This window comes from Cervus elaphus, chromosome 9 (genome assembly GCF_910594005.1).
Source record: "Cervus elaphus chromosome 9, mCerEla1.1, whole genome shotgun sequence".
NCBI classification, from domain to species: Eukaryota; Metazoa; Chordata; class Mammalia; order Artiodactyla; family Cervidae; genus Cervus; species Cervus elaphus.
In genome coordinates, this window is record NC_057823.1 from 23321234 (window position 1) to 23348023 (window position 26790).

At 44.3% G+C, this 26790-nt stretch overlaps 2 protein-coding genes across 5 annotated transcripts; both read right to left on the reverse strand.

Moving 5' to 3' along the window:
• Positions 1-343: 343 nt before the first annotated feature.
• LOC122699734 (zinc finger protein 77-like) lies at positions 344-9782 on the reverse strand. 2 transcript variants are annotated; one of them, XM_043912058.1, is made up of 4 exons: positions 8637-9782; positions 3721-3843; positions 2542-2716; positions 344-2121 (listed from the first exon to the last, which is right to left on the reverse strand). In XM_043912058.1, exons 2-4 carry the CDS (start codon positions 3737-3739, stop codon positions 1386-1388), a joined length of 930 nt encoding a protein of 309 aa, XP_043767993.1. In that variant the 5' UTR covers positions 3740-3843; positions 8637-9782; the 3' UTR covers positions 344-1385. The 2 variants fall into 2 exon arrangements, with proteins under 2 accessions (XP_043767993.1, XP_043767994.1); XM_043912059.1 differs by lacking the exon at positions 8637-9782 and adding an exon at positions 4206-4592.
• Positions 9783-9910: 128 nt separating this feature from the next.
• On the reverse strand, positions 9911-26790 carry LOC122699728 (zinc finger protein 555-like). Of its 3 annotated transcripts, XM_043912038.1 has the most exons (5): positions 26647-26784; positions 26249-26313; positions 14935-15061; positions 14331-14514; positions 11982-13708 (listed from the first exon to the last, which is right to left on the reverse strand). In XM_043912038.1, the coding sequence occupies exons 3-5, from the start codon at positions 14966-14968 to the stop codon at positions 12145-12147; spliced, it is 1782 nt and encodes a 593-aa protein (XP_043767973.1). In that variant the 5' UTR covers positions 14969-15061; positions 26249-26313; positions 26647-26784; the 3' UTR covers positions 11982-12144. The 3 variants fall into 3 exon arrangements, with proteins under 3 accessions (XP_043767974.1, XP_043767973.1, XP_043767971.1); XM_043912039.1 differs by lacking the exons at positions 11982-13708; positions 26249-26313 and adding an exon at positions 9911-10453 and having other exon boundaries at positions 26647-26790; XM_043912036.1 differs by lacking the exon at positions 26249-26313 and having other exon boundaries at positions 26647-26790.

Here is a 26790-nt window from a genome sequence, read left to right on the forward strand (position 1 = left end):
CTAGGGGAGGGTAAATACTGAGCCAGAAAATTCTTGTATGACTAACAATGGACCAGGAAATACTTTTCAACAATACAGACCGCATATCATGACTGCATACTGGGAATATAAAACAAAGAAAGAATCAAAAACTTTTCACCTAAACATACCAAGTTGCACACATGCACACACACAAAATGAAAATCGAAAACCACTTACACCCCTGCGTTCAAAAGACTTTGTAGGGACTTCCCTGGTGGTCCAATGGTTAAGGGTCCTCCTTCCAATGCAGGGGACATGGGTTCATTTCCTGGTCCTGGAAGATCCCACATGCCTCGGGGCAACTAAGCCTGTGCATCACAACTACTGAGCCCATGCTCTGCAACAAGAGAGTGCCCCCACTCGCCACAACCAGAGAAATCCCTCTCACAGCAATGGAGACCCAACACAGTCAAAAATAATTTTTAAAAAGACATTGTAACAGGTATTCTCTGGCAGTTCAATGGTTAGGACTCTGCACTTTCACTGCAAAAGCACAGATATCATGCTTGGTTAGAAAACTAAGATTCCCCCAAGCCAAGAGACATAGTCCTCCCACCCAAAACACATTGTAATAGAAATGAGATAAACTTTATATGACTGCATGATGATGAAAAATCAAAGGTAACGAAATATAACTAGTACAGATGAAGGAGACAGAGGGATATTTACCTTAAGTGTTCAGATTAGCAACGTGAACTAGAAATGAATACCCTGGGATCCCTATTGAGGATGAGGCACTTAGGAAGGGAAAACCATATTTATATCCATTAAGAGATTTCTGTCATGCCCTGAGTTTTTGTGTATGAAATGAGTGAAGAGCTGAAGGTTTTCCCACAGTGTCCCATTCACAAGGTTCTGCTCCAGGGCGCTGCTCACATTCCAAGTCTGAAGTGAAAGTGAAGTCTCTCCCAGAGGCCTGGTGTTCAGAGTTGCTCCCTGGTGTGTGTCCTCACAGGTTTGTGGGGTACCAAAAAGCTTTTCCACACTGCTGACATGCGTAGGGCTTCTCCTCATTGTGCATTCGCACATGCTTCCTTAAGGAGGAGGGCCAACAGAAAGCTTTCTGGCACTGCGTGCATGTCTAGGCTCTCTCCCTGCTATGTGTCCTCAGGTGTCCACAAAGGGAGGCTTGATGCATGAAGGCTTTTCCAGAGTGGACATCCAAAGGGCTTCTCCCCCGTGTGTGTTCTCTCATGTTCCCGGAGGGACATGGAGCAGCTGTAGGCTTTGCCACATTCTGTGCACTCGTAGGGCTTTGCTCCACCATGCATCCTCACGTGCTTTTTAAAATATCTCTGATGCTTGAAGGCTTTCCTGCCGTGCTGGCATTCATAGGGCTTCTCCTGACTGTGTGTTCCTGCATGTTACCTGAGGGATAAGGAGGAGCTGTAGGCTTTGCCGCATTCTGTGCATTCATAGGGTTTCATGCCGCTGTATGTTTTCATGTGTCTTCTGAAGTATTTGGGACAACTGAAGGATTTCCCACATTTCTTACACACATAAGGTTTGTCAGTGGTGTGTATCGTCATATGTCCAACCAGGGATGAGGAATATCGGAGGGCTTGTTCACAATCCTCACACTCACAGTGTTTTTCTCCAGTGTGAGTTCTCATGTGCCATGCAAGGTACGAATGATAGGTAAAGGATTTCCCGCAGACTTTACACATGTGGGTTTTCTGTCCATGCTGACCTCTCTCATGTCCCTTAAAGGATGAGGGAAAAGCGAGAGCTTTTCCAGATTTCTTACAATCTGAAGACCGTTTACTACCATGACTCTTCACGCATCTCTTAGATGTTCTCCCAGCATCCTGACATTTATTAGGTTCCTCTACAATGTCTGTTCCCCTAGGATGGCTTAGGCATGAGACACAGCTGCAGGCTTCCCCACATTCCTCACATGGATAATGTCTGTATCCAGGGAGAGATCTCTGCTGATTTTGGAAAGAACAACCCCTGTAGGCTTTTCCACACTTACTGCATTTACAGGGCTGAATTCCAGGCCAATATCCTTTATGCACAGTAACATCTGTAATTTGGTTCAGGGCTTCCAGACAGTGATGACCTTCATTAACTATGAAGAGCTTTTCCACCAAATGATTTCTGTTCAAAATGGGAAACACAGTATTAGAGATGAACTAATCATTCATTAGTGATTTCTTCACTAATGATTTATTGATGATTGCTCATTATTATTTTGACTACATATTTGCCATTTTCAATGAATGAGCATATTTTTTATACTCTCTGCATTGTGACAAAGTGAAACAAATTTAATGCTCTGGCTGAGGGCTAAAACAGAGTCAACATTTTCTGTGTTTCTTAAATACAGGGTATCTTGGCCATCATTTTGTTTCCAACCTCATTATGATTTAGATACTCAACATCAAATTTAGGAAAGTATTTTCCTTCGAAATTTTTCTAAGTACAAATTTGGTTAGCTAGGTTTACACCTTTCCTTTAGTTTCAAGTGAGTCTAACAGGCTGCAGGTATCCCCCAGCCACCATGGCAGTGCCACTCACCTCCAATCCCTTTCTAGGGTCTGGTGACCTCCGATGTCAAGAAACATCCAGTTTTCTCCAAAAACAGACCAGAAATCATTTCTTGTGATTCTTACTTTTTTCTCTTCACTGCACAGCTCATTCTTCACAATATCACACTGAGTACTTGATCTAGTTTTAACTTGAAGGCAAGAACCTGTAACAATTGGTAGTGTAACTAAATTCTCAGGAAAGAAACAGTGGGATGAAGAAAAGAAAAGAAACCATATGTAGATTACTTTCCATATACAGATTCAAAAATGTAAACAAATTTTATAAGGGAAAATAGACATGGGGACAAAGAAAAGACCTTGACTATTTGGAATTTTGGCCATCACAGGAAAAATGAGTCAAAGTGGCAGCTTTGTTCACTCAGATATTTCAAAAAGAATGGAGACTGATATCTGATCAATATTATCAAAGAAGGAAAGTAGGAAGAAATGGGGCAAAACACACTTTCCCAAATCCTCCCTTTGTACAGAGAGGTACAAAAAGACTTCTTGAGTGGGCAAGGATGGATGAAAACTCCAAGAGGGAAGCCAGGTTAATTATACCCATCACCTTCTCAGAGACCTAGTCATGTTCCTAATGGGTATGTCCAAACATCGCTGCCTGATCCAGAACCTGCTCCTCCCAAGAGGTGAGCTCCCTGGTGATCTCAGGTACAAAGGCCCTGGACGAGGCCTGTGTCCACAGACCCAGCAGCCCTTGGGATGTTGGATAGTGTGTGGCTGCCATCCTGCTAGTGGAGAAAGTTCCTCATGGGGAGGGTGGAGAACAGCAAGCTGTTCATGAGATGGGCTGATTCTACAGTCCTCATGTCACTGACAATGGGTCAGTGTGGGTTTAACTGTAGCAAGATCAACGTGTCAAATGTGTATTGACAAGTATAACTTTCATAGGGTGAAACCATTATGCTTCTCTCACTGCCCAAATTAGGGAACCTTGAGATTCTGCTCAAGAGTGACAAAAAGTCAATCAATGCATGAAACTGTTTTCATGGAAAAGCAAAACCTGATTATAGGTAGGTTCTATAATGACAGGGGCCATGTCTGCCTTTTTTCCAACATATTCCCATCCCTGCCCCTCGTAAGAAACGACATTGTAAGAAATAACTGTTCCCTAAAGACTTAGTGCGGGGAGGAAGCTGTCTTCACCCACAGAGGCCAGGTTCCTGCATGTCTCCAGCATCACATCTCTGTAGAGTTTCCTCTGACCAGGGTCAAGCATGGCCCACTCCTCCAGGGTGAAGTTCACAGCCACATCTTCAAAGACCACTGAGTCCTGAAAGAGTCATATATTCTGGGTCAGTGAGGCTCCCCTTTCACCCTTGAGTGTGGGAGGATGGGGAGACCAACAGGTGGGAACTGGATTCAATTTCTAGGACTCCTGAACTCACACTCTTGTGGGAAATGACCACACGCCAGCAAATCCAATGCAGGTTCCTCAGTGATGCAAAGTGCTGGACACTGAAGCAAAATGTGACAGCAACAGTAGACATGGACTAATGCAGACAGGACTAAAAAGAACTGTTCTTACTGAGATACTAGATTCTGAGGCATGGTAAAGACTGATAAATGAAACCGTCATTCAGATAACATGGAAATGGACATTGGCTTGGTCGAAAGTTATCACTGTCTTGTCACCTTCAAGAACTGGAATCAGAACATCAGTGCTTCTGGATCTGAATAACCATGAACCTGAAGGCAACAGCAACAAGCAGTCTGGTCTGGACCCCTCATATCCGACAGAGGCAGAGACACAACCCCTCCTATGATGAGGTGGACACTGAAGGTATACAGGCCATCCAGGATGCAGGGCTCAGCATATCTGTTGGGTAAGAAAGGGCCTGGTTCCTTAGGAAGCTGTCAAGCCAGCAGGGCCTCTCAGATAAATACCAGAGTGCTTGGAATTCAAGGAAGATGTCCACAAACAAGAGTTTTTGAAGAATCCGATGGTGATCAAACCAAAGGTGACTCTAAGAGGGAGAATGAAGAACCTAATTATTGTATTTAGAGAAATATGGGATTACTCTACATTGATATAAAAAGATAACAAGTACAAAACTAAAAACTAAGAGTTTTTTTAAGCAAAAAAAATATGAGTTCAAGATGTGAAGAAAAAAGAAATCCCAAACATCAGCTACAAAGAAGGCCAAGTTACTTCAACTAGGGTTGCAACTGAGTTTGCTAGTCACATACTTGATGAGAGCACTGTATCAGAAATATATGTGAAGAATTCATATAACAACAATCCTGGAGAAGGAAATGGCAACCTACTCCGGTATTCTTGCCTGGGAAATCCCATGGACAGAGGAGCCTGATGGACGATACAGTCCATGGGGTTGCAAGAGTCGGACATGACTTAGTGACTAAACAACATGACAACAATAAAAAATAAAAGACAAATAAGACAACCCAATAATGGGGCAATAAATGTGAGTAGAGAATTTTCCAAAGATATACAAATGGCCAATAACCACATGAAAAGATGTTAAACACCAATAGTATTAATAATTGGGAATCCATATACAAAATTGAATAGTGGGGAGACACTTTCCAACCCCTTCTAGGAGGCTAGCATTATGCTGATACCAAAACCAGAAAAAGACATCACACATAAAGAAAGCTACAGAGCAGTATCCCATATAAACACAAACAAAAAAAAATCCTCAACAAAATGTCAGCAATCCAAATCTAGAGAGCTATAAAAAGGATTCAACACCATGACCCAGTGGGATTATTCCAGGAATAAAAAGTTTGGTTCAAAGAAACAAAGTTGCTGCTGCTGCTGCTGCGTTGCTTCAGTCATGTCCGACTCTGTGCGACCCCATAGATGGCAGCCCACCAGGCTCCCCCCGTCCCTGGAATTCTCCAGGCAAGAACACTGGAGTGGGTTGTCATTTCCTTCTCCAATGCGTGAAAGTGAAGTTGCTCAGTCGTGTCTGACTCTTAGCAACCCTATGGACTGTAGCCTACCAGACTCTTCCATCCAATAAGGTATCATATACCTTATTAATAAAGAACAAAAACCACACGATCACCCCAGTAGACTCAGAAAAGGTATCTGTGAAAACACATCAACTTTGGGACTTTCCTGGTGGCTCAGGGGTAAAGGATCTGCATGTCAATGCTGGGGACACGGGTTCAAACCCTGGTCCATGAAGATCCCACATGCTGTGAAGCAACTAAGCCCATGGGTAACTACTGAGCCAGCACTCTGGAGCCCACGAGCTGTAGCTACTGAAGGTCGAGTGCCTAAAGCCTGTGCTTCACAACAAGAAAAGCTACTGCAATATGAAGCCTGGGCAATGAAGAGCAGCCTCTGCTTGCTGCGACTAGAAAAAGCCCAAGAGCAGCCACGAAGATCCAGCACAACCAAAGGGAAAAAAAAAAAAAGACTGCTTTGCCAATGCAGGGGGCACGGGTTTGATCTTAGTTGGGGAACTAAGATCCCACATGCCATGTGGATAGGCAAAAAAAAAGATCAAAAAAAAAAAAAAAAAAAAGAAAAGGACTCAGAAAGGGCTTCTCAAGTGGCTCAGTGGTAAACAATCCACCTGCCAATGCAGGAGACATTAGTTTGATCCCGTGGAGCAAATAAGCCCATGCACCACAACAAGAGAAGCCACCGCAATGATAAGCCCACACACAACTAGAGAGTAGCCCCAGCTGGCCACAACTAGAGAAAAGTCCCAGCAGCAGTGAAGACCCAGCACAGTCAAAAATAAATAAATAAAATTTTTGAAAAAAAATGCAAAATATTTCATCGTAATGCTTTTTAAGAAAGGGAAGAAAAACAACCCCACATCATCTTTTCTTGATAAAAATACTCAGCAAACTAGAAACAGAGTGAATGAAATGCTAAAGGGCATCCAGGAGATGCTGATACCTAACATTTGAACAGATACTCTTCCAAAGAAGAAATATAAATGATCAATAAGCTCATGAAAAGGAAAACAAAAAAAGAAAAAACAAATGTTCATGAAAAGATGTTCAACATGAGTCATCAGGGAAATGCAAGGAAACTTTTGGGAATTCAGTCTGATTTGTTTTCAGTACTACAGAGTGAAAATGGTGATCCCACAGTTGCCTTAATAGAGGTTTCCTGGATAGAAACGTGGCCCCACACTCCACCGTGGAGGTGCTGGCTTAAAGCAGAGTGGGTCAGCCATGCTCACCCATCACCACCTGTGTACTGTTTGCATCAGCCAAGGACAGTGCCTGCAGAAGAGTCCGCCTACCATCCTGAACCATCCATAAGCCATATCATTCTTGTGGAAACTCCCAACATGGCCCCATCAAGTAAGAAAAAAGATAAGAAAGAACTTTTAAAAGCCAGAGATTGTGAGTTGGGAGACACATGGAGTTAGCAAGGAGAAGCTCCCAGAGGATGTGGTCGGTGATGTGATGAAGCTTGGTAAAGGGAAAACTAGCTCTTCCTTCTTGCGTGTTTGAGGAAAACTCAGTTTTCCCTCCTGTGTGTTTCTTCCCTCTGTGTCTCTTTACCCTCACGGAGACCATATCACTTCAGAAACTCCTGGTCACCAATATGTCGTGGTTTCTCCCTATACCAGGTAATTCTCTGTGACTCCAGCTGGGTTTCCTACCCTTGAAACTGGGGTCTGACACACTCTACCTGGAGATGGCATCGGATTCCACCTGTGGAATCACCTCAGTCCCTCAAGACTGCCTCCAACCCCCAGACACATACACACACACTTCAGATGCCAGTCTCAGGATCAGGCTGTCACCTGTGCTTCTTCAGATCTACCAGCTGTAGATCAGTTTCCCACGACCCGTCTCCTGAGGTTCCATTATTTTTTAAAAATTAATTAATTATTTTTGGCTTAATTGGGTCTTAGTTGCTCTGTGGCATGTGGGATTTAATCCCCAGACCAGGGATCAAACCCACAACCCCTGCATTGGAAGGAGGTTTCTTAACCACTAGACCACCAGGGAAGTCCCAGGTTCCATTATTTTGCTAGAGCAAATTACTCCTCTGTGTAAAATAAACTCTGTCTACCTTTTGAGACACTTACAGACGCCCCCCCCCCCCACCTCTGCACCCGGCAATAACATACTTGAATGAAAGTATGAAAGTGCATGCTTAGGAAGTCTGAATTTTTCACTTGACCAAGTGTTCACAATTGCCCATTTCTAACCCAAACTTTCCCCTGACTTTTTGGTCACCAGCTCCCCCTGTCCATCCTCAAAAAGCACTGAAATGCAGAATAAAGCTCCCCTTCTTCCCATCTGGGCTGAGAATGCACTGACCCCAGAGAGCCCCCAGGGTGTCAAACAGCCTCGCTCTCACCCTCCTCACCCAGAACAAAAAACAGTCTCTGTTTCGTCTGAGACCCTGGGATATATGTTGAGATAGGAGTCCTGTCCCTACTCCAAATCTCTGGAATATTAAAACAAGCCCACAGCCCTAAATGGAGTCACTTATGCTGAGTCCCAAGACACCGAGCTGGCTGAACTTCAGTTTCAGCCTCTCCCAGAAATGGAATTTGAAAGCAGTCAATCAGGAATTACCTGGTCGGCACAGGGAGGCGATCTGCCTGGCAGACCCGCGCCCTCCCTAGAGTAAAGGAACCTGCCACAGACAAAACCCACTTTCGCTGCTTCCTTCGACCCGCTCACTTCTGCCTACAGGAGACTTTCAACCCGCAGCGCCCTTCTGTGCTGGATGGGAAGCTGCCAGATTCATGAATGAATGAATAAAACCAGTAAGAGCTTGGAAACTTACTTCGTTGAATTCTGTTTTTTAATGGGAATAAAACACCTTCTTACCTGGTAGGGATATGACTGCATCTGTCAGGTCAGGACGGGTCCCCTTACCCCAGCCCCTGACCACTGCCCGGGTCACTCGGTCCTCCCCGGGATCCCCAAGGGGCGCATTCACAGGCCGAGACTTCCACTCAAGAGGGGACGGGAAGGGACAGGACAACGGGGTCGAGGGGGAGACTTGGGTCGCTATCTAGAGGAGCGGGCGCCGGAGACCCGGGCCTGCCTCAACTCCCAGCGGGTCCTAATCAGCCCCAGCCGGTCTCCGGCTCCGGTCAGAGAACTCACCATATCTGCCAGTTCCTGGATCTCCAGAGCATCCTTCCCGGAGCCCGCGAGGCCACGAAAACAGGACACCTGGGGCCGCAACCCTCAGGCATGCTGGAGAGCCCAGGTCTGAAGCGAGAGACGCCTGCGCGGGCGGGGAGGGTGGCCGCCGCCGGTCCTGATTGGACGGAGTTCCGGGCCTCCGCCCTCTAATTGGACGGTGTCCCACGCACTCCTCTCCCAGATGCTTCTTGTGTATGTAATACCCGCCCCCGCAGCCCTTGATTGAATGGTTCTCCGGGAAGTGGCGATCTTATTGGATGGTACTCCTGACACTCACCCCAGGACTCCGAAAGGATAATGCTCAGGCAAGATTCCGGGCCCTGATTGGACAGTTGTTCAGACCCTGTTACCCTGACACCTCCCCTGCAGTTCTGGTTATTCTCCTGGGTTCGCCCCCGCCTCCCTTGACTGGACAGTGTTACTGTCCTTCCAGGCTTCAATGTTTAGTCTGAACCTTCGTCAAGTGCTTATGCCGGGCGGAAGTGCGGTTTTCAGCTTCAGCCCATCCCTGCCTGGGCTCCTTCTAGATACCTGGACTCGCTAGCACGGGACGTGGGTTCCTAGCAGAACTTGTTCCCGGGCAGGTGGACCTGGATCGAGAAGTCCTGACTTACTTGCCTCGCAGAGAGACCCCTGTCCAGGGTCGGGACTGGATGAGATGGGACAGGAGAGCCTGGTGACCTCAGGGGCCAGTGGTCCGGGGGTGAAGTCATTGTGAGTCTGTGCCATTTCTTTAAGAACAAAGACATTCACGTCCGCATATAAGCCAGGATCTCACTGTGTTTGACATGTGGCCTTTGGCATCAGGAGGCCCCGCTCTCCTGACCCGGCTCCCAATATGGGCTTGACCAAGTTCTTTTGAGTCCTATTTCATAACCCACGGTATCAGGCTCTCTCCCCACAGGGAATGGGAACGCTGGATCGCAGCCCCTCACCCACCACCTCTGTCTGAGCAACAGTGAGGTTCTGAACAAGCCCTGGGTCAGCTTTTCCAGACAAGGTACCCAGGAGGCCCCCGTCCAGTCCTACTGGTCTCAGAATCCGCATAGCCCCTCACTAGCCCAACTTTCATCCTGCTTCCCCTCTTCACACAGATGGGAAAAGCCCTTTGCTCTGTGGTTGGAGACGCTGGCCCATCTCAGGCCCGGGCCCCGGTCCTCTGGCAGCCCTCTGTGAATAAGATTCCTCTTTAGTAAGTCTATATAGATTTTTAAAAAAATCAGATACACTTGTTTTTATTAGACAATTTCCTTTTAAAAAATTCTTTATTTTTGGCTGTGTTGGGTCTCCCTTGCTGCGGCAGGCTTTTCTCCTGTTGCAGTGCAGTGGCTTCTCATTGCAGTGGCTTCACTAACTGGTCAGCACAGGCTCAGTAATTGTTGCACATGGGCTTAGTTGCTCCCTGGCACGTGGGATCTTCCCAGACCAGGGATCAAACCCGTGTCTCCTGCGTTGGCAGGTAGATTCTTAACCACTGAGCCAGCAGGGAAGCCCTAGATACATTTCTTAAATGATGACTCCTGCAGCTTCTGGAGGGCCTGGTTTCAGGGCCATGTGGCCTGGGGTAATACCCCAGTGGATACCAACCTGGGTTGCTATGCATCAGATTTTTGTGGTTCTACGACACAGCCATAGAGGCTGAGCCACTTGCAGAATCTGAAGACAAGGGTGGGCATGGTAGCATGACTTACAAATACCTTTTGGGTGGGGGTGGTGTAGGGGTGCCATGTGGCATGAAGGATCTTAGTTCCCCAAGCAGGAATGAACCAGTGCCCCTGCAATGGAAGCGCAGAGTCTTAATCACTGCACTGTCAGGCAAGTTCACAAATAGAATTAAATCATATGACCTGATTTGGGTGTATGTGGTTCATAGGGTATCAGGTTGTTTGCCAATCAAAATACCTGGGGTTGAAGTTGGAACTTCAGCACTAGCCTATAAGGACTTTAGCCAATAATAATGTATCAATAATAACATAAACAACCAGGTCCTACTATAGCACAGGGAACTATATTCAATGACTGTGATAAACCATAATGGAAAAGAAAATGAAAAGAATACACACACACATACACATATATATAAATGAATCACTGTTATACAGAAGAAATTAACACATTGTAAATCAACTACAAGTTTTTAAAAAGCACCTTAAAAAGGACTGTGATATTTCAAACTCCCCTTTCATAGCTTTTATAACAACCAAACTGAAAGAAAAGTTTAGTTAAAAAAAAAAAGTCCTGTATCCCCCGGGACTTGATAGCAGCAATAATCTCTGAAATTCTTCCATAAGTGAGTGTTGCCTCAGGCTTACTATCTTAAGGAACAGTTCTAGAAGCAGCTCTTTGACCTTTCCCCAACAATATGCCTCAAAATATAAGTTAGGAAACCAAAATGATTATTTTAGTGGTAAGTAAATGTATCTATAGATTCTCTGGTGGCTCAGTGGTAAAGAATCCACCTGCCAATGCAGGACACATAGGTTCCATGCCTGGGTCAAGAAGATCCCCTGGAGAAGGAAATGGCAACCTATTCCAGTATTCTTGCCTGGAGAATCCCATGGACAGAGGAGTCTGGTGGGCTACAGTCCATGGGGTCGCAAAAAAGTCAGACATAACTGAGCAACTAAACAACAACAACAAACTGCAAAATCTTAGTAATGGCTTCACTTCTGCCTTCCATATCTCACATCAATAGGCTTCTGGCATATTTGGACACAGAATCATAAAGGGAAGGGATCTGGGGAACTGTAGTTCCTAACACTACTCATGCTGATGTAACACAATCCAGAACTTGATATCTCATGGTGACATCATAAGTGTTTCTTAAATAAAAAACCTAGTTTTAATTTGCAATCATAAGCAAAGACAAAGCAAAGCATAAAAGTTGAAAGTAACAATTCACATGAGACTACGCACTTTGAAGAACTCTGCATAATTACAAATTTCTACCATTTTTAAGAAAAATGGAATAAGACTCCACTGGCCTAAATAAATAAAGCCTGTCTCAATACCATGGTGGGAAATATGTAATAGTTGATTATCCAGTATCTGCCACACTAAGCCAGTAGGAAAATTTCAACAAATACCACAAGGTCATTTTTCCAATGACCCTCTAAAGGACAATTTAAACAACTAAGATATTAAACTATATATTTAACTGCCTGGCTAGCTCAGTCAGTAGAGCATCGGGCTTTTAATCCCAGGGTCATGGGTTTGAGCCCCACATTAGGTAGTTGCTCTAAACTATATATTTAATATAGTGTATATATTAAAAATACACTGCAAATCACCCATGAGTCCAACTGGAAAGATAAATGTTTTACTTCCTAAAACATAAAAAAAAAAAAAAAACACCCACTACCTACAAAATTTATGTACTATAGTTAAGAGAGTACTTTAACAGTTAATTTTCATCAAAAAGAACTAGAAATACACTCCATATGGATCCACTTCCATGACGAGGGACTCATAAAGGCAATACCAGATTTTCAACTTTTATAAGATTTCTCTCCTCATGTGAATTTTCTGAAGCACTGTGCATGAATTCATTTGCAGGATGATTTTCCCCATTACATATGTAGTATTTCTCCACAGTATGTATCCTCACATGTCTTCTTAAGGATGAGGAACAACTGAAGGCCTTCCCACACTGCTTACATTCGTACGGTTTCTCCCCAGTGTGCATTCTCATATGTATTGGTAAGGATGAGGGCCACTTGAAGACTTTACCACATTCCTTGCATTCGTACGGTTTCTCTGCAGTATGCGTTCTCACATGCTGTTGCAAAAGTTCAGGCCAACTGAAAGCTTTCTGGCATTGTTCACATTCATAAAGCTTCTCAGCGGTGTGCCTTCTCATATGTTTCTGTAAGGAGAGGTGACAATAGAAGGCTTTCCCACATAGCTTGCATTCATAAGACTTGTCTCCAGGATGCATTCTCACATGCTCTCGAAAGTAAGCAGACAAATTGAAGGCTCTTCCACACTGTTTACATTCATAGGGTTTCTCTTTAGTGTGAGTTCGCAAGTGTTTTCGTAAGGATATGGGCCAGTTGAAAGTTTTCCCACACTGACTGCACTTGTAAGGTTTCTCTCCAGTGTGCACCCTCATGTGTCCTCGAAAGGAGGATGGGTGGCTGAATGCTTTTCCACACTGGTCACATTCATAGGGTTTTTCTCCACCGTGCGTCCTTTCATGTCTTCGAAATGACTGGGGATAGATGAAGGTTTTTCCACATTGCTTACATTCGTAGGGCTTCTCTCCAGTGTGAATCCTTTCATGCCTTCGAAAGGACTGAAGATAAATGAAGGTTTTCCCACACTGTTTACATTCATAGGGCTTCTCTCCCGTGTGTGTTATCATGTGCCTTCGAAAAGCCGAGGAATAACTGAAGGCTTCCCCACATTCCTTACATTTATGTGGTGTCTCCCCAGTATGTGATATCATGTGTCTTCGAAAAGTTGAGGAGTAGCTGAAGGCTTCCCCACATTGCATACACTTATAGGGCTTCTCTCCAGTGTGTGTTATCATGTGTCTTCGAAAAGTTGAGGAGTAGCTGAAAGCTTTCCCACATGTCTTACATTGATATGGCTTCTCTCCAGTGTGAGTTCTCACGTGACTAGTAAGACTTGAAAAATCAATGAAGGCTTTCCCACATTGCTGACATTCGTAGGTTTTCTCAGCAGTATGAATCCTGATATGCCGGTTGAGGGAAGAAGTACGCGGAAAGGTTTTTCCACATAATTTACATACAAAGGGCCTTTCTCCATTATGGATTCTCACATGCGTCCTTAGGTGTGAATGACAACTGTAGGCCTGCCCACATTCTTGACATTGATACGGTTTATGTCCAGTGCGAGCAGTGCTGTGATTCTTGAGTGAACAATGCATGAAGGCTTTTTTGTATGCACTGTATTCATACTGTTTTACTCCAGTGAGAGTTTTCTGGTACAGGTTAAGATTTGGAATCTGACTGAAGCCTTCCCCACATTGATCATTACTTTCATGGAGTCTTTCCACCACATGATTTCTGTTAAACATGAGAAGCATGTTATAAATGGTTTGACTAATAATGATTTATTAGTAAGTACAAGGATTACAGGACTTCCCAGGTGGTGCAATGATAAAGAATTTTCCTGCCAATGCAGGACACGCAAGAGACATGGGTTCAATCCCTGGGTTGGAAAGACCCTCTAGAGGAGGAAATGGCTACCCACTTCAGTATTCTTTCCTGGAGAATTTCATGGACAGAGGAGCCTGATGGGGTACAGTGCATGGGGTTGCAAAGAGTCAGACATGACTGAGCGCACACACACACATACACACAAGGATTACACTATCATGGATTTCACTGAATGGGTAAATTTTCTCACTGATTTGACTTCCTTTAAAGTGGAATGAACTCAATGCCACGAAAGGGGGCTCAACTGCAACCATTACAAAAACAAGTGTTTCTTAAACATGATCTCTCCTGCTGATTGTTTTCAACTGTTTCTAGCACAACATGAATGTCAAATTTAAAAAAATCTTCATGAAAATCTCTATGAATAAACAAATCTGACCTAGACTTACATGTGCTTTGTTTGCTTTTTAAACTTCATGACATGCTAAGATTCCCTCCTGAAATACTGCTTTCTCTGAGTGCAACTCACCTCAGGTGTCTACTCTGGTATGTGTACTGATCTTCAATGCTGAGTTCTTCCCAAATTTTTCCTAAGACAAAGGGCCAGGAATCACTTCCAGTGAACTTTGATATTTTATGTTCTTTGGATATTTTATTCCCATAAATATCCTGCTGAGAAACTGACCCATTGGCCTTACATTGAGTCTCATCATCTGAAAGCAAAAAGGGAACAAATCTTACAAGAAAGAAGCTACCTATTAGCCAAGAAAGAAACTGAGGCATTTATCTGTGTCAAGACTTCATCAAAAACAGTACAAGGGGTCAAAATAGTGAGCACTTTAATAAACACAGTAAAATTCTCTCAAGGTTCTAAAATAGAACTTACTGGGATCTCCAAGGCCCCATGAAACCTGTATCTACTAGTGATACTAAGGGAGCTTTCTTTACAGAAAGCTTTAGTTTCAGTTTAATACATAGAATCACATTTTTTGTGGGTAGATTCTATGGCAGTTGTGACCACATCTGTCTTATTAGTTAACATACTTCCTTTCTACATTCTACATCTCAGAACAGTGATGTGCCAGATATACTTGTCTCTAAATAACTAAGTGAAAGAATGACATCATTCTTACCCACTGAGGCTAGGTTTCTAAAGGTCTCCAGCATCACATCTCTGTAGAGCTCCTTCTGAGCAGAATTCAGCAAAGCCCACTCCTCCAGGGTGAAGTTCACAGCCACATCCTCGAAGACCACTGAGTCCTGAAACAACCAAAATATGTGCAGGAGCTTGGATGTGATTCATGACACTGAGCAACTGGGCTCAAGTCACAGGAAGCTCAAACAAGATTTTGTGGTCACCAAACATTCACCCTGTGACTCAGTCGTCATACCTCCTAACTTTATGTCCACACTCCCGCCCTCATAGATTAGTGATTCAGTTGGTAAAGAATCTGCCTGCAAAGCAGGAGACTGCCTGCAATGCAGGAAACCTGGGTTTGATCCCTGGGTCAGTAAGATCCCCTGGAGAAAGAAATGGCAACCCACTCCAGTACTCTTGCCTGGGGAATTTCATGGATAGAGGCGCCTGGCAGGCTACAGTCCATGGGACTGCAAGAGTCAGACATGACTAGCAACTAAACCACTACCACTAACACATTCAACTTACCTCTATGCGGGGAGCCGGCCTGACTGCTCAGGCCCCTTCTCGGCCCTGAGAGAGATCAAAAGGTCCCTCTCTGTCCCGCCACCCCTGATTTGTTAAAGTGCAAATTGGCCTTTCTCACCTCCCTCAAGGAAATCGCTGCAGCCACCATTTGTCCATTTTCCTGACTCTGATAAGATTATCGGGCTCCTGTGAATGGCTTATGTCTAGGGTAGTCTTTACCTGATTGTAAGATGCTGGTGCCATGCTCTGCTGGAGTTAAGATAAAACTCCTAAAACTAGTATCTGCAGTTCTGCACGTATGCAAGTCTTTGATCTAAAATTTGGTGAATCCTGTTAGTATATATATGTATGTTACCCCTCAATAAAGTCGTCGGAATCAGTCACAAGCTGACTCCGTCCCTCTCAACCCCATCTTTCCTAGTCTTTTATTTCTCAGGTGCTCTGGTGATTGCGTCCTCGACCCGTTCATCTAGCCGGCAGGCCCGGCAAGTGGCGCCAGAACGAGGAACGTGGGCGGATCCCAGAGCACAGCCACCCAAAAATATTGAAAGTGATCCCGGGAGAAAGCCTCACCTATTCAGGTATCGTTGGAAAACTGTGGGTGGAGAGGGTATAGTTGAGAGTAAAAATTATGGGGCAAAGTAATAGTAGACAGTTCTTTGTTTCTATGTTAAAAACTATGCTAAAAGCTAGAGGAATTTCTGTCTCTAAACAGAAACTAGAAAGATTTCTTGTCTTTGTGGAGGAAACTTGTCCTTGGTTCCCAGAGGAAGGAACTATTAGCCTTGAAACTTGGGTAAAGGTGGGAGAACAAATTCAAACAGTTTATACCCTCTGTGGACCAGACAAAGTTCCTCTTGATGCTTATTCTCTATGGACTCTAATAAGAGATTGTTTAAACCCAGAACACGAGAGTAGGAAATTTGAAACAGCCTTGAAATTTATAACACCCAAGTGTTCAGGTGCCCCCCAATGGGTAGCGGAGCACATATATGACTCCCCAATTGTTTCAGGTTCCAGAAAAAATGATAATGAGACTACTGCTCTAGAACAAGACTCAGATTCAGAACTTTCTCCTGATGAGGAAGACGATTTAAAAGAGCAGGCTTTTGAGCATGACAAAGAAGGATGGGATGCCTTTATAGTAACTCAACAAAAGAATAAAGACCAAGGCTCCCCTTTTTCTGAACTTAGAGAGATGCTAACATCCATATCTCAGAGAATGGAACAACTAGACTTATCGCCCATAAATACAACTAAGCCGTTGCATTCTAAAACGCCATCTGTTATAGCCGGTTTAGATCCTGACCCGCTGCCGCCGCCCGTCCCGCTCCCTCCCGTCCTCTCGCAGAAGCGCCTTTGATTCCAACAGCGCCAGTATATGTTCCATCTAGCCTAAAAAGGCCAGTACTTTCACTACTACAAATGGCTGTGAAAACAGCCCGAGAACAGGGTGAAAATCTTGAGGGATATTCTATGATTTTCCCTGTTTTTCAAGATGCTAATCATCGGAGGTATCATGAGCCTCTGCCTTTTAAACAACTGAAACAAGCTTGCGCTCAATACTGGCCTACTGCGCCGTTTACTCTAGCCATAATTGAAAGTCTTTCATCTCAATACTTGCCTCCTAATCTCTTGTGGCGCTCAAAATACAGCGAGGTCTGTAACATCATTGAAGACCGTAACCGCCGTAATGGGCTGCAGGTTACTTTTGACATGCTAATGGAGGAAAAGACAATTTAGAGACCTTAATCAACAACTGACCCTTCCTCCCCTAGAATATTAAACGATGAGGGGCGAGCTGCTCTGGCATTGGTTGAAAAGGCCCTCTCTCAACATTTTGCTGCCTACTGTGATTTTTCTCAACCATGGGGACTATATGTGTTTCCCTCTAAACATACCCCGACGGCAGTGTTATATCAAAATGCTCCCTTACAGTGGATCCATTTACCTGTATCACCTTCAAAAGTTCTTACTCCTTTTTTTTATTTCATTAGCCTCCTCGTTGCCAAAGGAAGGCGTCTTTCCAGAGAAATGTTGGGAGCCGATCCTGCTTACATTTATGTGCCCTATACCAAAGAACAGCAGGAATGGCTTTTTCAGTTTAATGACTCGTGGGCTTTGGCATTTTCCTCCTTTACAGGTCAAATTATTAATCATTTACCTTCTGATAAACTTTTGCATTTTGCCAGCCAGCATTCATTTATTTTTCCAAAGAATGTTTCTAATGTTCCTATTCAAGATGCTCTTACGATCTTTACTGATGGATCCTCCAATGGAACTGCTGCCTTTGTGGTTAATGATACCCCTTTCTCCTGGCAGACGAACTATACATCGGCTCAAGAAGTAGAACTTTCAGCCGTCCATAAAGTATGCTCACAATATTCCTCACAGTCTTTTAATTTGTTTACTGATAGCAAATACACTGCTCATGCTTTGCAATATATAGAAACTGTTCCCTTTATTTCTACTGTGAATTCTAACATTCAACATTTGTTACGTTCAATTCAGTCTCTGCTGCAACAGCGCACCTTACCCTGCTTCTTTGGACAGTTACGTGCCCACACTGGGCTTCCTGGACCTCTGTCTATGGGAAATCAGATGGCTGATTCTCACACTAGAGTTTTTCTTTCACAGGTGAAAGCAGCACAGCAATCACATGCGCTACATCACCAGAATAGTAATACTCTTCGTTTGCAGTTTCAAACCCCTCGAGAGACTGCATGACAAATTGTTAAATCTTGTTCTGTTTGCCCTAAGTTTCTCCCAGTTCCACATCTTGGCGTTAATCCTCGCGAGCTTCTACCGAATCATCTTTGGCAAATGGATGTCACTCATGTCCCTTCCTTTGGTCGTTTAAAGTACGTTCATGTATATATTGACACCTTTTCAGGATATATTGTGGCATCCTTACAGACTGGTGAAGCCGCAAAACATTCTATCTCACATTGTCTTTATGCTTTTTCCATTTTAGGCACGCCAAAGATTATAAAAACTGATAATGGCCCCGGCTATGTCTCCTCTGCCTTCAAAAATTTTTGTTCCTCTTTTTCTATCACCCTAAAAACAGGCATTCCTTATAATCCACAGGGTCAAGGCATCGTGGAACGTGCTAATCAAACTTTGAAACTACAGCTTCAAAAAATACAGAGGAGGGAGCTCTACCCCCTTCTACCCAGAAATTACCTTAATCACGCTTTATATATTTTAAATTTTTTAATTTTAGATAAAGAAGGACATTCAGCCGCGCAGAGATTTTGGGACCCTCAGATTTCCAGCAGAAAGCCGATGGTCTTGTGGAAAGACCCGCTGGATAATAACTGGCATGGCCCAGTTCCCGTGTTAATTTGGGGGAGGGGTCAGGTATGTGTTTTTCCACAGGATGCCGAAGCACCGCGCTGGCTCCCGGAAAGGCTGGTACGCCAGACGGAGAAGATTACTGAAATCAGCAATTAGGTCGGCTGACTTTACAGCAGAGGAATCTTCTCCCGACAAATCAGCAGATGCATGAGTGTTAATGCATACTTATATTACGAAAATAGATCTGTTTCTTCTCCTAATGATTTTAATCGATTTGAGGGTGACTACTACCAAGTTTGGGATGAATATTTCTGGATGACCCCTGAAAAAGGACAGCTACTGACCCCTGCTGACATTTGCTGGGAGCAAAAGACTCATGTACCAACATTTGGAGGCCGAGAATTTCCAGGATATTACATGAAACATATGGGACTATTGCCTACCCACAAATGTAAGACTGTAATGGATGTAACGTTTATTGTCAACAAGTCTGTTATTTGGCCAGGGACAGATTGGGAAAATAGCCCTGGTATAAGGTGGGTAGCCCCAAATAACACTCGATGGATTTGTGGATACAACCTTTGGCCCTGGCTCCCTGTAGGATGGGTGGGGAGATGTACCCTAGGGTTTGTGTTTGCCCCTGGGAGAATTCATAAGCAAAAAATTAGTCAACCTGTTAATTTACCTTATGTTAAAGCCCGGTGGTCACGCTCTGTTTTTCATTGGTATGATTATTTAGCCTCAATTTTTGTGCCCTCTTTAGGAGCCACTGATATTATGCTCAGGGTAGAGGCTTTGAACAGTTTTACAAAACAGGCATTGACAGATACTATAAGAGCTTTAGAGGCTCTTAATGAAGAACAAAAACAGATGAGAAAAGCCGTTCTACAAAATCGTATGGCTCTGGATATTCTAACAGCCTCTCAAGGGGGAACATGTGCCTTAATAAAAATGGAGTGTTGTATATATATTCCTGATTATTCCTCAAATGTTTCTGATGCTTTAGAAGGTATGAAACAACAAGTAGCCGCTATGGATTTTTCTGACTCCAGCATTTGGAGTCAGATATCTGCCTGGTTTCATAGTGGTTGGTGGAAATCTATAATTTTCATCATTATATGCATATTGTTATTGCTGTGTTTTGGCCCTTGCATTTGTCAATGCATATCTGAGATGATAAATAAAAGATTGCTGATGTTTTCCCGTTTGCAAACGCGGCCATTTCCTTCGAGGGAGATATAATGGCCATTAGTCAAAAGAAAAGGGGGAGATGCGGGGAGCCGGCCTGACTGCTCAGGCCCCTTCTCGGCCCTGAGAGAGATCAAAAGGTCCCTCTCTGTCCCGCCACCCCTGATTTGTTAAAGTGCAAATTGGCCTTTCTCACCTCCCTCAAGGAAATCGCTGCAGCCACCATTTGTCTATTTTCCTGACTCTGATAAGATTATCGGGCTCCTGTGAATGGCTTATGTCTAGGGTAGTCTTTACCTGATTGTAAGATGCTGGTGCCATGCTCTGCTGGAGTTAAGATAAAACTCCTAAAACTAGTATCTGCAGTTCTGCACGTATGCAAGTCTTTGATCTAAAATTTGGTGAATCCTGTTAGTATATATATGTATGTTACCCCTCAATAAAGTCGTCGGAATCAGTCACAAGCTGACTCCGTCCCTCTCAACCCCATCTTTCCTAGTCTTTTATTTCTCAGGTGCTCTGGTGATTGCGTCCTCGACCCGTTCATCTAGCCTGCAGGCCCGGCACCTCTACATTTCTACTGTGACCACTTCAAGTCTTACTCTTCTCTAACCAAAGGATTCAAATCATGTTGGAGAAATGAAAGTACTATACAAATGAAACAATATTTCCATTTTTTTAAACTTTTATTTATTTTCTTAATACCAAAAACATATTATATTGCAGTACAGCCAATTAAGGGCTTCCCAGGTGCTGCGAATGGTAAAGAACCCACCTATTAATGCAGGAGACATAAGAGACATGGGTTCAGTTCCTGAGTCAGGAAGATCCCCTGGAGGAGGGCATGGCAACCCACTCCAGTATTCTTGCCTAGAGAATCTCCTGGACAGAGGAGCCTGGCAGGCTACAGTCTGTAGGATCTCAAAGAGTCAGACATGACTGAAGCAATTTAGAATGCACGCACAGCCAGTTAACAATGCTGTGATTGTTTCAGGTAAACAGTGAAGGGACCCATCCATACATATACATGTGTCCATTACAATATTTGCATTTTAAGAACTGTCAACCCCCTTGCGACACAAGAGACTTTATAGTTTCTTCCTACAGCACACCATTCATAAGCATATGAAGCTCAAGGTCAGCCTGAATGAGGTTCAAAGGAATAAAAGCACAATGAAGGTGGGACTTCCCTAGTCCAGTGGTTAGGACTCTGCACTTGCAATTCATAAGAGCACAGGTTCAATTTTTAGTCAGGGAACTAAATCCCACACTGCCACATGGCGTGGGCAAAAATAAACAAATAAATGATTTTTAAGAACATACAATGAAGGACTGGACATATTTCCTTCTTTTCCCCCAACCAAATATGACAGGCCAATGGGCCTGTGGGAACCCAATGTGCTGCAAGGGCCAACTAGCCATATTGTCTTAAAGAACTCCAGGTCATAAGGACAGTCCAACTGGCTGAATAAAATATTTCTTTTGAATATGCATTAATTTTAACTTTTCTGTGTAACAGTTATCACCAGCCCAGTTTCTACTCTTTTTTTCTATTTTCATGATGATAGGAAGTAAAAACTCCATACATTCTCTACACTCCTGAGCCAGTGCTGCTGCTCAGCAGTTCTGAGCTCACACACACACACACACACACACGTTCCATGATGCTCTTCTACAGGAGTCATAAAAGAGTACCCTTATGACCTTGAGGCAAAGGTTAAGAGTCCTACTTTGCAATGGACTTTAACATCAGAAACATTTGACAGCGAATTTACCCTTGACTATAAAATACATAAAGGAGTCCAGTGCCTTCCTACAAAGGAAACACTGCCTTGCCTCAAGTTCCAGGAGACAGTGATTCCACACAAACCAACCTAGAGGCTGCACTCTCAGTTTCTCTTATGTCCACGTCCCTCCCCTGGTGGGCACATGAGCAAGTAAGGCCAACTCCTAAGCACAAGAACCACTGAGCTGCATGCCTCCCTTAAGCCATGTTTCTTTCTTTTTTTTTTTTCCTTTTGTTTTTAAAGTTCATCAACCCAGTGACATTCCATGAACAGAGGAAAGAAAACACTCTCCTGCAACAATTCTGATACCAGAATTTAGTACCTATTCAGCAGAGCAAAACAGGAATATCCCTATTGTACAGGAGCTTCTTGAGTCAGGTGAGTTACTCATGATACAGTTGCCTGTAGTGTTTCCTCTATTGAACGTGCAGGAAAAGAGTGGACACTGCAAACCTTAACTTGATCCCTGGCAATGACTGCTGGTGAGGAGGCAACGCTGGCCTTGGCTGGCGTCTGGGAACTTAATTTTTGAAGGTTTCACATTGCCAAAATTATTACTCCCTATCTGTAAACTGATAGTTAATACTGAGCACCTGCTTTTTATTTGGGCATCTGGGCTTTGGGTCCATGCTGGGCAGAGGATGCTTACACAATCAGCTATCAATAAAAACCCCAGGGCACTGAGTCCCTAATGAGCCTCCAGGAAATAGTATTTCACGTGCTGTCACAACCTTGGCTGTGAGGTGTGTTATGTGTGACTCCACTGGGAAAGGTCTCTTAAAAGCCTGCACGTGGTTTTCTTCAGATTTCTCCTCATGGCCCCTTTCCCTTTGCTGAGTCTGCTTTGTCCTTTTGTTGTGATAAATTCTAATCATTAGTACAACTCTGTGCTGAGTCATGTGAGTCCTACCTGCAGAACCACAGGGGGTCCTGTGGTCACTAGACACATCAGAAGTGGGATTTGCTGAAACAATCCAGACTCACTAAAATATGGGAAAAGCACTGTCCGGGAAGTGGAGGAAGAAGGAAGAGGGGATGACGATGGGGTCATCTGGGGTATGAAAGGTGACTGAACTGCCTGCTGTGAGGTTAAAAGTTGATCATGGTGAAAATGAGCGATCCAACTCCAGGAGGGCCAGCTCACTGAATATACCAGCTGCCAGTGGCCATGCTGGCCAAGTGAGAGGACAATCAAAGTCCAGCCCAGGTGACATCTCAGATTTTTGCTTTCTTCTGGGCAGGAGGTGAAACGCCCCTCAAGTTCCCAAAAGTGAGCTTTGGGTGAGGGAAAAAAGTTAGAAGACTGTACTGCATTAGGAGGAAAAAAAACCAGTTCCTAGAGCTGAAGCAAAAGTTTAGACAAAGCGAAGGGCAAGGGGCTGTCCAGTCTTTCTTCAGTCTGGCATGCAGGGCTGGCCTTCTGCTGGCATGTGGGAACTTGGGTCTGGGCAGCATTCTCACCACCTTGACAGCAGTGGCTCCTCTGCCCTTTTATGCTAATAATACGGTTTATGCTGAAGACCAGCTTTCCTTCTGGGAGTCTGGAATCTCAGTTCAGACTAATCACAGGGTGTCTACATGACCACCCCAACACAACCCTGGTAACTGAGCCTCTCATTAGTGTCCCGGGTGGATGGCATGTCAACCATGTTGTCACCACAGGCTGGGGGTGGGCGGTGGGGGAAGGAAGCCTGCCCTGTGTGATTCTGTTGGGGTGAGTGGGGAGCCCTTAGGATCCTGCACTCAGTCTCCTCAGGAACTGGCCTGGGCACCTTTCTCCTGCTGACTCTGCTTTATTCCCGTGGTCAGAAATCAGAGCCGTGAGCACGGCTACACACTGAAGCCAGGGAGCCACCAAGTAAATCTGTGAAGCCAGGGTGGTCTTGGGGACTACCGTAGGCTGAGGGTCTGTGTCCTCCACCACCAAATTCAGGTTGAAACCTAATCCCCAAGGTGATGGTGTTCGGAGGTGGAGCCTTATGGAGTTGACCAGGGATGGGATTAGTGCCCTTATAAAAAGAACCCTAGAGAGCCTGCAATAAAGGAGACATAGGAGACTTGGGTTCCCCCACTCCGGGTCTGGAAGATTCCCTGGAGAAGGAAATGGCAACCCACTCCAGTTTTCTTGCCTAGAAATGGACAGAGGAGCCTAGAGGGCTATAGACCATGGGGTCGTAAAGAGCTGGACATGACTGAGCACACAAGCACACACACACATATATATCTTGATATAATTCAACATATTCAACATATTGGTTGAATTTGGAGAGTGAGGGCCCTGTCATTTGGGTTCATTTCCAGTCTGGTATGAAAGCTGGTTCTACATTGAGGGCTGAGTTTCATTTCACAGAGGATTTTTTTTTTCTTCAATATTTCTGTCAACTATATATGTCATATGCATTTTCCTGCACTGATGTCATCTTATAAAACAGAAAACACTATAATCAACTCATAGGAATTATCTCTAACCATCTCAGCGTTGCTGAAAGCCATTTTATAGTATTCAACAGTCATACATTAAAAAACACTCTTACCAGTGGGAAACAGATGATAATATGCATGATTAGATAAAGGAAAACAGATGAGAAAAAAAATTAAAAAAAAAATAAAAGGACAGATAAATTCTATGAAGTTAACTGTTTTCTCCAAGACAATTAGATACAAATGAACTATGGCCAGCTGACCTCTTAGTCAACATTATACTAGTGATCCAATCCAGAAAATGCACAAACGTGCAATACTAGAAAACAGGTTGTCTCAATGCCTAACTCAAACAACTGTACGTCTATGACACCAACAGAACAAAACGATAATCATAGAATAAGATACTGAACAAGATCTCAGGATAAAAACTCAATATAAGTTTCATTACCTTTCTAATTAAAAGCAACAGAAAATTGGAAAGGTCACTTTATTTTTTGACCACACCATGCAGCATGTGGGATCTTACTTCCCTGATCAGGAATCAAACCCAATCCCCTGCATTGGAAGCACAGAATCTTAACCAATGGACCACCAGGGAAGATCCTGGAAAGGTCACTTTGAAAAGATAACATACACCATGGTAAAAGCCAAATTGAAGTAGTACAAAATAAGTTTAATGACGGCTATAAAAAGAACCTAATAACTAGACTACCCTGGTGGTCCAGTGGATAAGACTTTGAGCTCCCAGTGCAGGGAGTCCAGGTTCAATTCCTGGTCAGGGAACTAGATCCCGCATGTCACAACTAAAATATCCCAAAAGCTGCAACTGAGACACAGTGGAGCCAAATAAATAAATAAATAATGCATTAAAAAAAAGAAAAAGAAAAATTTAAAAACACTAAGGATAGTAACAAAGAAAAATGAAATAAATAACAAGATGGCACACATTCTTAAAAAGAAATCAGTGTTACCAAAATATTGATCCTCCCAAGACAGACCTAGGATCGTTATAAAATCCCATCAAATCCCAAAACCAGATTTTTTTCTTTTTAGGATTTAACAAATACTAACTTTCAAACCTAATGAAAACAAATGCCCCTAAACAGTCAAAATATTCTGAAGAGCCAGGAGAGAACCTGCCTGGCACACTGCAAGGATTTTAAAGCAGCAGCACTCCTGAGAGGATGAATTGGCAGAGGAATAGGCCATTAGATCTACCTTGAGGAACAAAGTCCAAAGCAGACCTGTGTCTAAAAGGAGACCTGATTCACTACAGAGCAGCCACTAAGAGCCAAGCAGAAATGACAGACACTTCAGCACAAAGGACAGGACAAACTGGTGTCTAAGTAAGATCTGTGTATACCCACAGGTTTCGAGGATAGTAAACAATTTATTGCAGATTTAAGCAAAGTGTATTGCGGGTAATAAACAACAATAGCATCTACTGTCAGAAATTAAATAACTGATATTTTTGGGTGAATCTTCACCATCTTTACCTATCATGCTATGAGGTATTTCCTTCACTTCTCTGCAGCTGACAGGAAGGGAAATCTCTATTTCTCTGACATGCTTTCCCCTGGAACTTTGGAGGCTATGCCCCAGAATTCCATTTGTTAACTCAAAAGGACAGACCTCAGAAACTTACCACAGACAGGTGATTTTAAAAGAATGTTTAACAAACGGAATGGAAGATATTTCCCTTTTTTTCTTTCTTCTGAAACTCACCCCTTTGAAAATATTTTATCTTCTGTTTCCCACTGTATTAATTAGATGTATTTTACATTTGCTGAAAATCTGAGGTTTCAGTAAGCGAACACATCTTTTCAAGGCAACAAACCCAGGGAGCGGCAGGGCTGTACTGGTCCCCAGACAAAGATGACCAAAGGGTCAAGTGCAGCCACGCCACCACGTGGGGTACCCCTCCCCCATCGCTCACTGAAGTGCTCTCTGAACAAAGGACATCAGCAGTGTCCCCGCTGTGTCGCCTGTGCATTTTGCTTGGGCGGCGGTGGCGGTTTGAGGGGTGCTACCCCACCTGATAGTGCGTTTTCCTTGACCTTGGCGTTAGTTTTTCTCACTTACCTTGTGAGAATCCACGGGTCAGGAATTATTTGCCTTTTCCCCTCAGGCGTCCGGTCAGCTGACAACTAGTGTCCCTCCAAGAAATGAGGGCTGGAGTTGGGGTCACTCAGGACCGAGGACCTACCAGGTGACCCCTCCCAGTCCAAGGTCCCCAAGCAGGTCTCCCCAAGCTCCCCGCCAGCCCCTGTAGACTGTCCGATGGGAGGAACCGACCAGGGGCTGGTGTTCTCAGGGCCCTGTGGGGAAGGCAGCTGTGAACATCTGGGTCACCCGGGTAGTTCTGAGACCGCTGACACACACGCGAGGACCGGACAGGACGCCAGGACCCCACCCCGGGACCGCTTCCAGCCGGTTCAAATCAGCCCTTCCCGATGTTGGGCCCGGCCCCGCTCACTCACCATCTCTTCCCGGCTCCGGGCTTTCCCGGGAGTCCTCCCAGCGGCCCGGGCAGGTGAGAGCCACAGAGACCTGACACCTGGGGCCGCGGGGCAGGCGCGCAGCAGCGCCAAGGCCCTCAGAGAACTACCCGCACTCGGGCAGGA

Coding starts and splice junctions, on each gene's coding strand:
- LOC122699734 (XM_043912058.1), bottom strand. Junction 2,122..2,541: donor ACCCTAGAAAGGGATTGGAG/GTGAGTGGCACT, acceptor CATTTTGAACAG/AAATCATTTGGTGGAAAAGC.
- LOC122699728 (XM_043912036.1), bottom strand. Junction 14,515..14,934: donor TAGAAACCTAGCCTCAGTGG/GTAAGAATGATG, acceptor TTTTGCTTTCAG/ATGATGAGACTCAATGTAAG. Junction 13,709..14,330: donor TACCAGAGTAGACACCTGAG/GTGAGTTGCACT, acceptor CATGTTTAACAG/AAATCATGTGGTGGAAAGAC.